Source organism: Anser cygnoides, chromosome 1 (assembly GCF_040182565.1).
Source record: "Anser cygnoides isolate HZ-2024a breed goose chromosome 1, Taihu_goose_T2T_genome, whole genome shotgun sequence".
Classification (NCBI taxonomy): Eukaryota; Metazoa; Chordata; class Aves; order Anseriformes; family Anatidae; genus Anser; species Anser cygnoides.
In genome coordinates, this window is record NC_089873.1 from 149385001 (window position 1) to 149398558 (window position 13558).

General features: G+C 37.5%; 1 protein-coding gene across 2 annotated transcripts in view; it reads right to left on the bottom strand.

Moving 5' to 3' along the window:
* Positions 1-13558, bottom strand: part of COL4A1 (collagen type IV alpha 1 chain) — a 133422-nt gene that overhangs the window by 6942 nt on the left and 112922 nt on the right. For both annotated transcript variants that reach the window (XM_066985497.1, XM_066985504.1), the window contains exons 42-50: positions 12410-12595; positions 11582-11715; positions 9272-9344; positions 8513-8584; positions 8037-8165; positions 6525-6623; positions 5059-5271; positions 3590-3767; positions 676-790 (exon numbers count right to left, since the gene is read on the bottom strand). In XM_066985497.1, coding sequence (XP_066841598.1) covers positions 676-790; positions 3590-3767; positions 5059-5271; positions 6525-6623; positions 8037-8165; positions 8513-8584; positions 9272-9344; positions 11582-11715; positions 12410-12595 — 1199 coding nt within the window. The remainder of the gene's footprint in view (positions 1-675; positions 791-3589; positions 3768-5058; positions 5272-6524; positions 6624-8036; positions 8166-8512; positions 8585-9271; positions 9345-11581; positions 11716-12409; positions 12596-13558) is intronic.

Here is a 13558-nt window from a genome sequence, read left to right on the forward strand (position 1 = left end):
AAGGGCATGGCTGTCTCTCAGGTCCATGCCAGACCAGTATGGTTTATATCTGAATAGTTAAACCCAGTTCCTTCCCCACATCACAGTCACCTCTTTCCCTCTGCCAAGTGCTCACACCTCTGGACCCACACTGTCTCAGATCATGCCCACACCACACCTGGGAGAGTGGCTGTTGTTGTAGGCTGTGAGCATGACAGCATGCTAACAACTAACCACTATGGAGGGCTATGGACTGACTTTTCAGACTATTCCCTTGCCCTGTTTATTTTACTAGTATAGATACAGCTGAGGAAACAGCATGAAAGACAGAAAATACCAGTTGAAAACTGAAGGCTTATTTATCAAAAAAATGGGAACAAGATAGGCACTGCTGTGCTCAGGAAGCTGATGCAGCATAGGAAGGACGGTAGAAAATTATGCTTATTTCCTTGTTTATTCAACACTTGGATCCTTTGTTGGAGCTGCAAACAAGAGAGCATGCTGTGTGCATTTCCCAAAAAATTAACAAGAAAATGCTACTGCATTATTCTCATTTAGTAATTAGCCTGAATCCTTTTAAAGTCAACAGAAAGGGTAGAGGTCTAATGCCCTCCTGAGATCTGAACTGACAGTCAGGTATGAACTTTCCCAGACCGGGAGTGCGTATCAAACAGTTTCTCAGCTCAGTGCACTTACCATGACAAAGGAGTAACCAATCCAAAGTGAACTCCAGCCTTCAGGACATGGTGGTATTTGAATTGTTTGACTGTGAACAGCTATTACCATAGCAGGGGCTTCACACACGGCACATCTAGAAAGACCAAGACGCAAATGAGATACATGCACTCGAGACTAAACTTTTTATTTTTTTTCAGAAATTACTTTCATTCAGAAAGTTTGAATCAAAAATGTTGTCACCTTAAAAAGCAAGGCAAAAATCCAAGCATTTCATTTAGAAAAACACCTGTTTCTTTTTTGTATCTCATTTACTTAGGGACTGCTTAAGAATTGAGTCTTACTCATACTAGCCTTCCTAAGAGCTCAGAACAAGAGACTTATCTGAATATTTTAATGCATTTGTCTTTTGCTAGTCCCATTTGTACTGTTTCTTAAAGTGCTCTTAAAGTGCTCAATGTCGGGAACATGAGAGGCAAATAGCCTAACATTGCAAAGCAGCGGGTATCACTTATAAAGTGATCTACTATGATCAGAGACAAATAACAGCAATTCATCATCCTAAACATAGCTCAGAGTGGCTTCCAGAGAGAAAGCCATCTCTGTGGAAAATGTCTTACAAAGACAATCACCACTAATCTAATGTAACACAGACTCTTCCCTATGCATTTTCCTTAAAAGTGGCTTTTATTTACATTTGTGGTCTTTATCTCCCATAAGAGATTTCTAGCAATGTAACCGAACAATGTAACTGAAAGCAACTCTTTGAAAGCTACACTGCAGCAGTTCTTTTGCTTCAGATAAATTCACTGTGTCTCAGAACTGTCAGGTTACTGAATAATCCAAAGACCACTCATGACTTCACAGGAGAATTATAAGAAATGTGAGTTGGGTTGACAATTATGATATCGAAGCTGGTAGTAAGGAATTCAATAGATATAATCATTTTTTATTTGTACAACTCCTGAACTGGCTACCGCAGTAAGCAATGATGAAAATGATTCAAACCAGATACCTAGAAGTACACAGTCAGAATACGATTATCAAAGCTGTGAAAAAAAAAAATCAAGTGCAAAATGGATTAAGCTGGATTCTGGAAAATGCACAAAAGCAAAGGAATTCAGAATGAAAGCCTTCTATTTCTGACTTGTGAAGACTGCTTTCATACCTACTGCCTTCATCTTTAGTGCAGAAGCAAAACAGTTATTTTAGAAAAACATCAATGAAAGAGTAAGTTAAAAGAATGTAAAAGTTGCCTCTATTCTTGGAGCTCTGCTTTGCTTCAAGAGATTTCTGGTATTTCAGTATACTTGAAAAGAAGTCCCATGACCCAAGGATCAAGTGATACTTCTATACCTTTTTAACTTTTGGTCAGGGGAAACTGTTGCTTTAAAGGCTTTAGCTAATAAAATAAACTGAAAGAATAGTCTTCTCGGATTCCTTGCTGGTTTTAAAAAATGTGTACGACAATTATGTCACTCTTTGCCATGGCTAAAAGGAGAAAAACTCATATATAAAAATACACATAGATGTATATATAGAGATATATATATACCCCACACACACCTTTGCATATATACATATACATTTTTATGGTATAAAGACTATTCCATATGCATAAGAAAGCAAAATACTGCTGGGTTCCTCATTGATGAAGATTTTCCAAAGTGATTGTCAAAGGTGCAAAATGTTGGGTGCTTGATCATGGATGGCATAAAAGGAACATGAATTTCTATGGATGGTCATTTGAATCTTTCTGAAGGTCAAACCCTTTCCATTCATATCAAATTAACAACCAAAATTGTAAGACCAACAAAAACTGTAGTCACTCTTGAGAATCTTGGCCTCAATTTGCCCATCTAATTTTCAAGGCATATACATTTATTTGCCACTAAACCATAAATAGGGTACAGAGTACAACTACAGACTCACAATGGATTCTACTGTTCAAAATAAATATGAAATCTTTTGCAGAAGGATGAAGCAGGTTTTTTTTTGAACATATCAATATGTCAAGACTATAACCTTCAGATGATGTTAACTGTCCTTTCTCTTAGATGGTATATACCAGCCTGAGAAAGCAATGCCGACAACCTCCACTCCTATCCACTTTATATGGCAGGAAGAGTGACCAAAATTGCTGATACAGGTTAGAAGGAATGACGGGAATCTTAGTAACACACAGATCTACTGATTATCATCAAAGCTTTTGGCTGGAGCTTCCTTTGTCAGAATCTTAATGACAGTGGTGCAGTATACCACACTTTTGCTCACCCCTCTGCCTTCAGCACTAGGCCTATTACGCCAGGATGTTTTTTTGCTAGCAACCTTGAGATGGACCAGAATTTTAACATGTTGGATCGATGCACAACACTTACATCCAATATAAGTGCCGTAATTTCTGTGAGCTGAGAATCTGGATTTATTAAAAAATAGATTATTGATTTTGCAACCGTTTCCTGTAAGTCAGACAGTAGTGACTGTATTCAAGCAGTCTGTCCAAAGCAATGCAAGAAGCCTGCCTGGCACTCTACTGTATGATAAATAATGCTACCATTTCCAAATGAAAGGAAACTGAGCCCTGAAAAGCTTCTAGCTATGGCTAGTGAAAAAAAAGAATTGTTTTGGACAGGAATTGTGAATAAATTCAAAACTTTTTCTCCTTCAATGTATATCACAAAACATAATTTCAAAGTAAATATTTTTGTTTAAATTAGACTCAAAACTGACTACCCTATTTGGGTTTCCTCCAAAATGGATTTATTTTTGATCAAAGTCTAAACTGAATACACGTACTCTTTGAAGCATTTCACCAAAAGAACTTAAACTTTAAATTTAAAGGGAGGAAATAAAAAATATAGAATACAAGTCTTTTGCAAGAAAATAAAGTACTATGCACAACTTTCACAGGCTTCTTCATTTTATGATACTGTACCTGCTGATGAATGGTCTGATACTTTCCCCAGTGATAGGAGCCATACTCATTGGCATGGGTTCAGGCGTTGACAGCCAGTAGGAATAGTCATTCCTTGATGCAAAGTTACATACATTGTTGATATTGCAGAATAAGAAAGGCATAGTACTAAATTTACGAAGACAGCTCCCTGCCGTGCCTGAAATGTAAAGTCAAAGGTTACTTGTTAGTCCATTTTTGCTAAAACATTGCCAGTTGCCCAACAAATATTTCAGTAGCAGCTCCAAAGCATTTTAAAACCACATTTGCTCTGGAGGGCCCAGCTTTCTCAGAGGGAGTGACTTCTCTTAGCTTCAGAAGGAAGGAACAGGGCAAGAGAAGGAATAGCCTAATCTTTCCTGTAGAATTACAGAATAATTTAGATTGGAATAGATCTCTAGAAGTCTCCTGTCCTAACCCCTTGCCAGTTAGATCAGGTTGCTCAGGTCCATAGCAAGTTAAGTTTTGAGTATCTCCAAAGAGAGAGATGCAATGTCTCTGGGCTCCTGCTCCAGTGGTTGAGAACAGCTATGGTGAAAAATCTTTTCTTTATATATCACTGGAATATCTCATACTTGTGTCTATTGCTTCTTCTAGTATCACTGAGTTCCTCTGAGAAGAGTCTGAGCTCCACCTTCTCTATGCCCTCCCATTAGGTAGCTACAGACATCAATAAAGGCTTCTCCTTAAATTTCTGTTACAGCTCAGCAAACTCAGTTCCATCAGACTGTCCATACTCCAGCCCCCACCAACCATCTTAGTAGCCAGCTGTTGTATTCACTCTGGTATATCAATGTCTTTCTTCCTTGTCCTGGAAGGCCCAAGTCCTATGCACAATATATCAGACCTCATCTCACAACTGCCAAATAGAGGGACAGAATTGTTTCCCTATACTTGCTGGTTGTACTTTGGCCAATAAAGCCTAGCAGTTTTGGCACCAGGGAGGTGGGTAGTTGTTGCAAGGGAACACTGCTAACTCATGTTCAATATGTTGCTCACCAGGACTCCCAGGCCCTTTTGCGTAATGCTGCTTTGTAGCAGTCTCTACTGCTGCTACTGGAAATAGCAGTGAGTCCACTGTCTGTTCTGCTGCAGGGGGTTGCTTCATTATAGGCATGCTACTTTGCATTCGCCTTTACTGGACTTGAGGTTCTTCTCTCGACCCACCAATTTTCCATGCACCTTATCATCCATTTAGCCACCCATATCTCACTGATTTGTCTATATGCATCCTACAGATGACCATGCGAAAGGCTTTGATAAAACCTTTCTTAAATAAACTGACACTTATTCTACTATACATCAACCTATTATTTGTACCAACCCAGACAGCATAAAGAACCAGCTACCCAAGAATAATTACACAGTTCCGTTCAATACAGTTTTACAAATGAAAGAAACGTTTGATTTATATTGAATTTTAATTTAATTCTAATTTGGTCTCTACTTACCCAGATCTTGGCCATGTGCTCTTTCATTGCCTTGTACATAAAGCAAGGAGTAGCCATGATAAATGAGCCTCGTTCCCGAAGGACATAATGGTTCTTCAATGGTTTGACTATGTCTGGTAACAAGGAAGCCATGAGCAACAGATGCTGCACCTGGTGGGCCCATAGCCCCAGGCAAACCTTCAGGACCAGGTGGACCAGGGAATCCTCTGGGCCCTACAATACAGAGAATCTCCTTTTATCTCTACAGACACTGTCTGGTATCAGAGACAGTCAGCTTACTTAAACTCAGGTAGCAGTGACCATTGATTCATTATTTGATTGTTACTAAAATGCATTTGAGAACATCTACAGAAAAAATATTTTGAATTCTAACAGGGCTGAAATTATACTGTAAGTAAAGGAATCTCACGAATCGGTGTTTCCTAGTTAGTCATTAACATCAGAAAAAAAGAAAAAAAAAAGACCTGTTCACAACATATCACAATTTTTTAAAACTTATCTTTTGTGACTGAAGTTGAAACAGATGTCAGTAATTTTGTGGAAGTAACAATATCTGCAGTGATACTGTGACTTTATTACTTATCCTTTGTCTCTCTCTCTCATCATAGAATGTCATGGTTTGGAAGGGACCCTTTAAGATCACCTAGTTCATTCCTCCCCTGCCCTGGTGAAAAGTCTTTCTCTGCCCTTCTTATGAGCCTCCTTTATATATGTATATCTATGTATATAAATATAACGTACTGTATTATATATGTATAAATAATACAGCCATATAAATTTGGTAATGGAAGTAGGACTGTAGACAAAAGATTGATTCTGTGTGCAGGATAATGTTCTCCCCTTTGCAATGAACACTGTGGGGAATTTGCAGCCTTTATATTGAAGGAAACAAAGATATTCCTTTCTTATCAATTGCAGGAAAGGAATAGATCTGCAGACACAGAGAGAAAGGCTTATATTAATATCACAAGATCCTCAAGCTTGCCCAGTAATACCTACAGGTGACCTTGATTTGTAGCTTTACCGAAGTCTCAAATACTTCAGTTTCTGTTGTATGGTTGAGGGAGAAATCTACAAAGTTGTTCATGACTTATACTTGAAGCAAGTATTACTTCATTACTTCTAATGAAATGCAAACAGCAGACATTTCCTAGGTATCAAAACATGTTTTATATGAAAGAATATGCACAGACAGGTTCCCTTCTCTCTCAGTTATACCCCTCATTTTCAGTCCATTAAAAAAAAAAAAAAAAAAAAAAAAAAAAGGTCTAACTCTACTGGAATCTAATTCTAGCTACTTTTTCTTGCAGCTTCCACAGAAAATTTCAGATCTTTTTAACCACTGATCTTGTTTAGCAGCATCTCCCTGCCTACATAACTAAAGAATTGAGATTACATATTTTCACACCTAATCTATGTTATTTTTCTATGAAGGAATCAAGTCTTCAAAAAACTCATGGACTTACCTGGGGGACCATAAGGACCAACTTCTCCTTTTTGCCCAGGTTTGCCATCAAACCCTGGACTGCCAGGTGGTCCAGGTACACCTGAAGGTCCTGTCACTCCTGTTTAAAAACAAGAAATAGTTATTACTGGATGTTACTCCATGTTAGTTCTGACTTTTTGGCTTTTGATACAGTGTACAGTGCTTTCACACCTCAGCACAGACTAAGCTCATTCAGATTCAGCGTGCATACTTCAATATCTAGAGGCAATACGTGGGTTACTGCAGGCAAAATAACTGTAGTAGAGAAGGGCAGAAAAAAAATAAGCAGAGTGTGTGTTTCTAAAACACTAGTATTTGCCTGGAATATGAAAAGGAAGGACAGCAATCTCTCTCTGCTTGTCATATGAATCCTTCAAAAAAAGACCATAAAAAGTAGGGTCATGAACAACAGGAAAATCAGTATTCTCTTAGCTTCTTCTTCCCAAACAGGTTTTCAAACATATATTATGTCTTCCCTTCATCAGTTTCTGCATCAACGGATGCTCTGAGTACTATATAAACTCAGTAACTACGACTTTGCAAAAAATAAGTTAACACCATCGGCACCATATCAACCTTTCTGTGGCAGATCAGTAGCTTTAGTTAGTCACAGCTGTCCTTTTAGTGATCACTCAAAAGGCAGTTTTCTGTTATTCTATTGAACTGACTGCTAGAGAACAGCAACAGATCCCATACAAGCAAACCATGCTGTGCCCAATCACTGAGATTATTTCACAGCTATTTCCTAATGGTCTTTGCAGGGTTTTAACTCCACCTTCTAGAACAAACTTACATATTTTATTAATTAGAAAGAAAATGTCCATTATATTCCACCATAGTCCTCCATCATCTTCTCATAAAACATCCAGGAAGGAAGCTGCCCCTTAAAATCTTAACAGCTTAAGAATGCATGTGAGCTCTCACTCTCCATGCCCTGTCATTCTGAAGGACGCGTACCCTTGTGTCAGCATTTCTTTCACATAACCTTTTGCTCCATTCCCTTATTCTCTGTGTTAAATTTTTGCAGTTCACATTTTCTTTTAAATATTGTACTGTTTGGGCTAAGAGAGGAAGTCAAGGACTATGGAACAAGCTTCCACAGGGAGCACTTTCCACTCCAAGATCAAGGTGTTTTTCCTTAGGTTTGCCTTCTCCCAGAGATACACAGTAATTAAGTTTGGATTAAACACTAAAGACAGAAGACGCTCAATCAAATACATTCTGGGAATGATGCAGGTCATCCTGCTTACCACTGATCTCAGATACTTATGTGATGACTACAGAGAGTAAGCTTATAAAAATCACAAAGAAGGCATCTGTTTCTGGCATTCCTTTGGATAAGCTTCAAAGAGAAGTACTCTCTTCCTCCTTGTCTAACACAATTTGAGTGGGGTATACAAAGCTGGATATCATTATACCAAAAATATTCTAGTGTCTAGCCTGCCACTGGCCTATTTTTGCATTACTACTGGCAAATTACAAATTTTCTCACCTTGCTGTCCTTTGGGACCTGGAAGTCCTGGGAACCCTTTGAGACCAACTGGTCCTACAGGGCCAGGTAAGCCAGGCTCTCCTTTGACAAGCTGAAAAGCACCTGGCGGGCCCGGTGGGCCTTGTAAACCTGGAAAATTAACAAAGCAAAATAAAACATATATAGAGTGGCATAATAAAAAAGCAAGAGAACAATGTTACCTTCTATTACCATTTAAAGACTCTAATAATAAAAAAAACGCTCAATATTGATTTTTCAAGAAAAAAAAGAAAAACAATACTCCACCCAAAGCTACCCAATACTAAAACCTAATCTGAACATTTGGATGCTGATATCATATCTGTTTTCAGATTCTACCATTTTGTGCCTAATAGAAGTGTGGGAGGAAACATACATTTATTAGTCACAAGTAACCATTTTAACAACAACAAAATCTGGAAACAAACAAAAAAAAAAAGCAAGTCTTTACATTATACCTTTAGATCCAGGAAGACCTTGGTCACCTCGCTCACCCTTAAGGCCTGGGAAGCCTGGAGATCCTTTTGGACCTGAAGTCAAAGGAAATGTTTATGAGTATTGAATAATTTCTCTACTTGGAAGGACATGTTCAGAATAATCATGGGTGACCTCACGATCACATAAGGGCCATGATTTTATTCAAACAAGTACTTTTAAACTGTTTTCAAGAACAAACATAAAAACAAATACACTAAGTCACCAAAGAACTGGTGACTAAAAATAATTTTTTCTTAATTAATAACCTTTCTGAATTAGATTTTTTTTCTATTATTAACTGTGTTTTTTATACATAGTGTTCTCATGTGATGGTGACAATAACAACAATTAAGTCAACAATGGAGATATATTGAACCCATGTTTCCTCAAATAACAAAAAACACTTGCCCCTCCCACTCTCAAGAAAATCCTGAAAATTCTTGACTGGCAATGTCCAAACAATTGATTTTACGGCAATCTTCTAAAGCAAGCATGCACTTAAAATTGCCAAAGCAAGACAACAGTGAAACAGCAAAAAAACTTGAGGAAAAATCCCAATATTCTTCTTGTATATTTTTTGATGCAGCTTTCAATGTTCTGCTTCAACTACTTTGTAACACAGAATCCACATTCTCTGAGCTTCTTTTTTTTTTTTTTTTTTTTTTTTGAGAGAGAGAGAGAGGGGAAGGAGATGAAAAAACAAGTCTTTGTATGCTTTTTAGGACAAACTTTCTTCTCACCTGGAACTCCTGGAACTCCTGGAGGTCCTAGATCACCCTTTTGACCGATATCTCCTGGTAAACCTGGACTACCCTGTACAAAAGAGAAAGTGAAGCAAAGTTATCCTACACTATTACGATATAACTCTCAAATAGGCTATTTATCTTTGAAAATCTATGAAAAAATAGTAAGAGGGAAGAATTAAGTTTAATGGTTCTTCTCTACAATGATTAGATGAGAAGCTGCTCCTACATGAACAAGTTTGTCACATTACTAAAGTATTTTTTGCCTTACAAAAATACTAGATCAGAATAAGGTGTCTCACAAACAATATAGCTAATAAAAAGGTCTTCAACCATAGACCATACTGTTATGAAAAGCTTCACTAAGCACTGATTATGACAAATTAAAAAATTAAATTCAGTGCATCCCCAAAAGATGGTTGGTAGATAATCAAACAGGGTAATTCTAGACCACAGCAAACTTAAAAACTTCTGCATTGACACATGGAATGAAATTAAATGTACTCAACAATTCATAATCCTTTGAAGACTTTCACTTTTGAATACGGCTAAAATACTTAATGACTTAAACTCTTCAAACACAATGTGAAATCCTCCTCTGGCTTTCACTGTTAAAAACTGCTCCACTGAAATTAATGATAAATTCATAATAGCTTCACTTCAAGGAAAATCAAGCCTATATTTCTAAAGACTCTATAACCAGTCACTTAACTGACGGCCAACATCCTTTTCTTCTTTTGTCTGTTACATCATATGCAAAAAGCTTTTAAGAATAGCTTAGAGTTTCCCCCAACAAATTGCTAACCGAAGTATGAAGCAACATGGCAATGAGAGTCTCCTGTATAACATAGTGTAAAACGTGGAGGTAAGAAACAAAGACCCTTTGCTACGTAACCTACCAATCAGAGGCTGGAGATGTGAATTAAGTACTCAGTGAAAAATAACACTAATGGTGGGAAATAATCTCATTTTACAATAGCAATAGAATGAACACACACAGAGGTGATTTTTCATCTGATGTAGATTAGATGTTTATATTAAGGTGTGAAGAATGACTCCCTACAAATGCCTAATTCTTTTCACTGACTATAAAGGGAGAAGAGATGGCTAGCTCAAAAATGGATGTCAACAGTAAGACTTCCAAAGTTAAACAAAAGAAATCCTAGCCTTGAAGTGTTATTTCTTGAAAGACAGTAAAACATTTTGTTCCGACCAAAGACAAGAAACAAAATCTTTTGGCATTTCCCATTCTTAAAAAACAAATAGTCTTGGAGTGGAATATTAACTTGTGAAAAGCTTTAGAATTTCCCTCAAATTGTTAAATTATGGAAAGTATATGGGAATGTTATCTTGAAATTTACTATCTTCAGAACTACTATGATATGATGCTCTCTAAGACAGAAAGTGTCCCTTCTGACTCCTGGATGCAGAAAAGGTTGCAATATATCTTTGCATTATCAAGAATCTGATCTTTTAAGTCCGCTATCCGTATCTTGTTTTTTCACCAGGACCTTTTTCTTGAGTCTTCCTTTCTTATGTACATTAGGAATTGTTGAATCAAACTTACCTACTTTCTTATCCCTTATTCCATAATTTTATTATTATTTTCTTAGTAGGACAGAGGAAATGACAAGTTAAAATACAGAATGTATTTTCTAGTGTGGAAAAAGAAGGCAGACATTCTGAGAGAGAGAGTATAGAGTACCAACTATTTTGTGTGCCTGCCCTATTTTACTTAATTCTCCCTAATACAAAGAAAAGGGACTGTTTTATATCAGGAAAAATGAAAAATATATGACAACAATGTATTAACAGCACTTCCTGCTTGTATTTCTAAATCAGCAGCTATATTTCATCACTGACAGTACAGAAAGTGCACTTTATTTGAAAGGTTTCATATCATAACCAAGCAGTTTGGGTATTTTCAGATGGCAAGTTATTTTGAAATAAGCAACCTTTAAAATTAACTACTAATACATTTGCAGGATTTATGGATGTACTGCAGCCATCCTGTACTGTTAATACATTGTAAATTACTTTCTGGGTATGGTATGTTGCCATTCATTATCTATAAATTTCTTCTAATAAGTTCACTAGCTCACTAGTTCACTAGATCATTGGTACGTAGCCTTCAAAGAGATAGTTAAAATGTTTTGAAACTGACTTTACATTGTCAGCAGTAAGTCCAAAGGCACCTTGAGCATAAAGTATCATGATTTTGAAGAAGAAATATCTATGATTAATATATCCATTAATTACACGAACCAGGTTTCAACAAATCTGGATAGTGTGCTGAAAGTAACTTACCGGCAGACCCTGGAAACCCGGATCACCTTTGACTCCTGGACCTCCAGGAGTCCCAGGCCAGCCTTCGCTGCCCTGCTCTCCTTTGGCCCCTTTCAGACCTGGTGGCCCTGGTGGCCCTATTGGGCCTGGTAAACCTATAAACCAGAAGAGGAAGAACGTATTTAGTGGCAAAATTTGTTCTGTACAAAAGCAGTACCCGCAGGTGGATGAGCTGGCTCTAACTACAGATGGGCATAATTGAAGTAATTATCACAACAACATTTCAAGAAAATATGTAGGTGAATCTGTTGCAGGGAGGTGCATACGAATACCCACCCACATGACTGGATATCTATCATTTATTTTGTCTGTAGTTGATGGAAAATAATGTAGAGCGTTTTATATGAGCTGAAAAATGTATTGTATGTTCTCAGGTATGAATGTGCTAGAGACTTACTTCAGCCCTGCTCTACTCTCCTCATTAACCACTAGCACAGAGCACCTGCCAAAGTAAGGCCACACTGAGCTATTTTTAAACACATTGACACTCCAGGACACAGGAACATGCAGCCATGGCTGCCCCACAACAGTAAATAAAGCTCAGTGGAAAACACATGAAAATAGGAGGGCAAGGTTTTCAATGTCAGAAAGACTTCTGGTCAAAACAAACAGCCTGAGGACATCATATCTGTCTGTTGCAGGACATGATGCCAAGCTGCCTATGAAGGACAGCTTTTGCCTGGTATCTGAGAGGAGGAGAAACAAGCATATGTAATATTGATTATATTATTAATAAACCTGTTTAGCATTGATTAACAGCGTAGATTAATACCAAAGAAGAGTAATTACCTGGAAGGCCAGGTTGGCCTTGGGGTCCTCTGTCTCCTTTAGGGCCCTCCATTGCAATTCCTGGTAGTCCAGGAAGACCTTGGTTGCCTTTAGGGCCTGGTGGACCGGCATATCCTGGTTCTCCTTTTAGGCCTGGGATCCCCGGACTTCCTGGGGATCCTGGGAAACCCACATCGCCTTTCGCACCTAAGTTTTGAAACAACCCCCAAAACTTGATTAGAGAAAGGACTACCATCAGTGAAATCTTCTGCCTTATTGTCCACTCATAGTAAGCTTTATTCCTTAAGAAATTATTGACCTCACCTTTATATATTTGCATTAAAATGCAAAACTTCAGGAAAAGTGTGTTATCCTTTATATTACTGATATAAAGTGAGGGGTAAAGAGTAGGTTAACTGACAGATCTTTAGTTAACTAAACTGATCATTGGGCTATTTTCATTCACTATAAAAACAGATGAACATCTCTGTCAGCCCTTCCACAAGGAACAAAGCCTTCAAATCCTTATTCTGTTACAATTATTATTGTCATATGCGAGTCATGGATGTTTTGCTTAGGTAAGCACACATAGACTTGCTCCTGGAGAAAAAGATAATTTGTTTACTAAGATCTAGATTTGAAAACTTAGTACTTATTTTCAAGCTTGTACAAATAGTAAATATTTGCAATTTAGTTGAATTTTGGATCATGATTGAAGAAAAATATTTTATACTAGCTAATCTATAAGAGAAATAAAATGTATAAAGAACACTTTCCCAGCTCTTCACCTGAACAGAACAGGGTCTTTAAATCCTGGACTTCTTTTTGGAACTACGATACTTCTGGAACACAAATGATGTCAGTTGTATATCTATTTACTCTAAGACCAGTTCTCTTTAAATGAGCTGTGCTAACAAAATGGAAGAGATGAGTGGGGTCGGAAAAGTGGTTTCACAGTCTAGCATTTTACTTGCCTTACTGAGCTGTGAGTTTGTGTCTACTGCAGTCTAGTATCTAGGACATACTCACCTGGTAGAATGGAACATGGTGCATACAGACACCTTGGACAAGCATGGACTCAAGCCAATCAAGTCATTCACAGTGTAGTGACAGATCTGTGAAGACCAAAAGTGGTCTTCAAATTGTCATAGCTATGTGCCTGTACTCAGG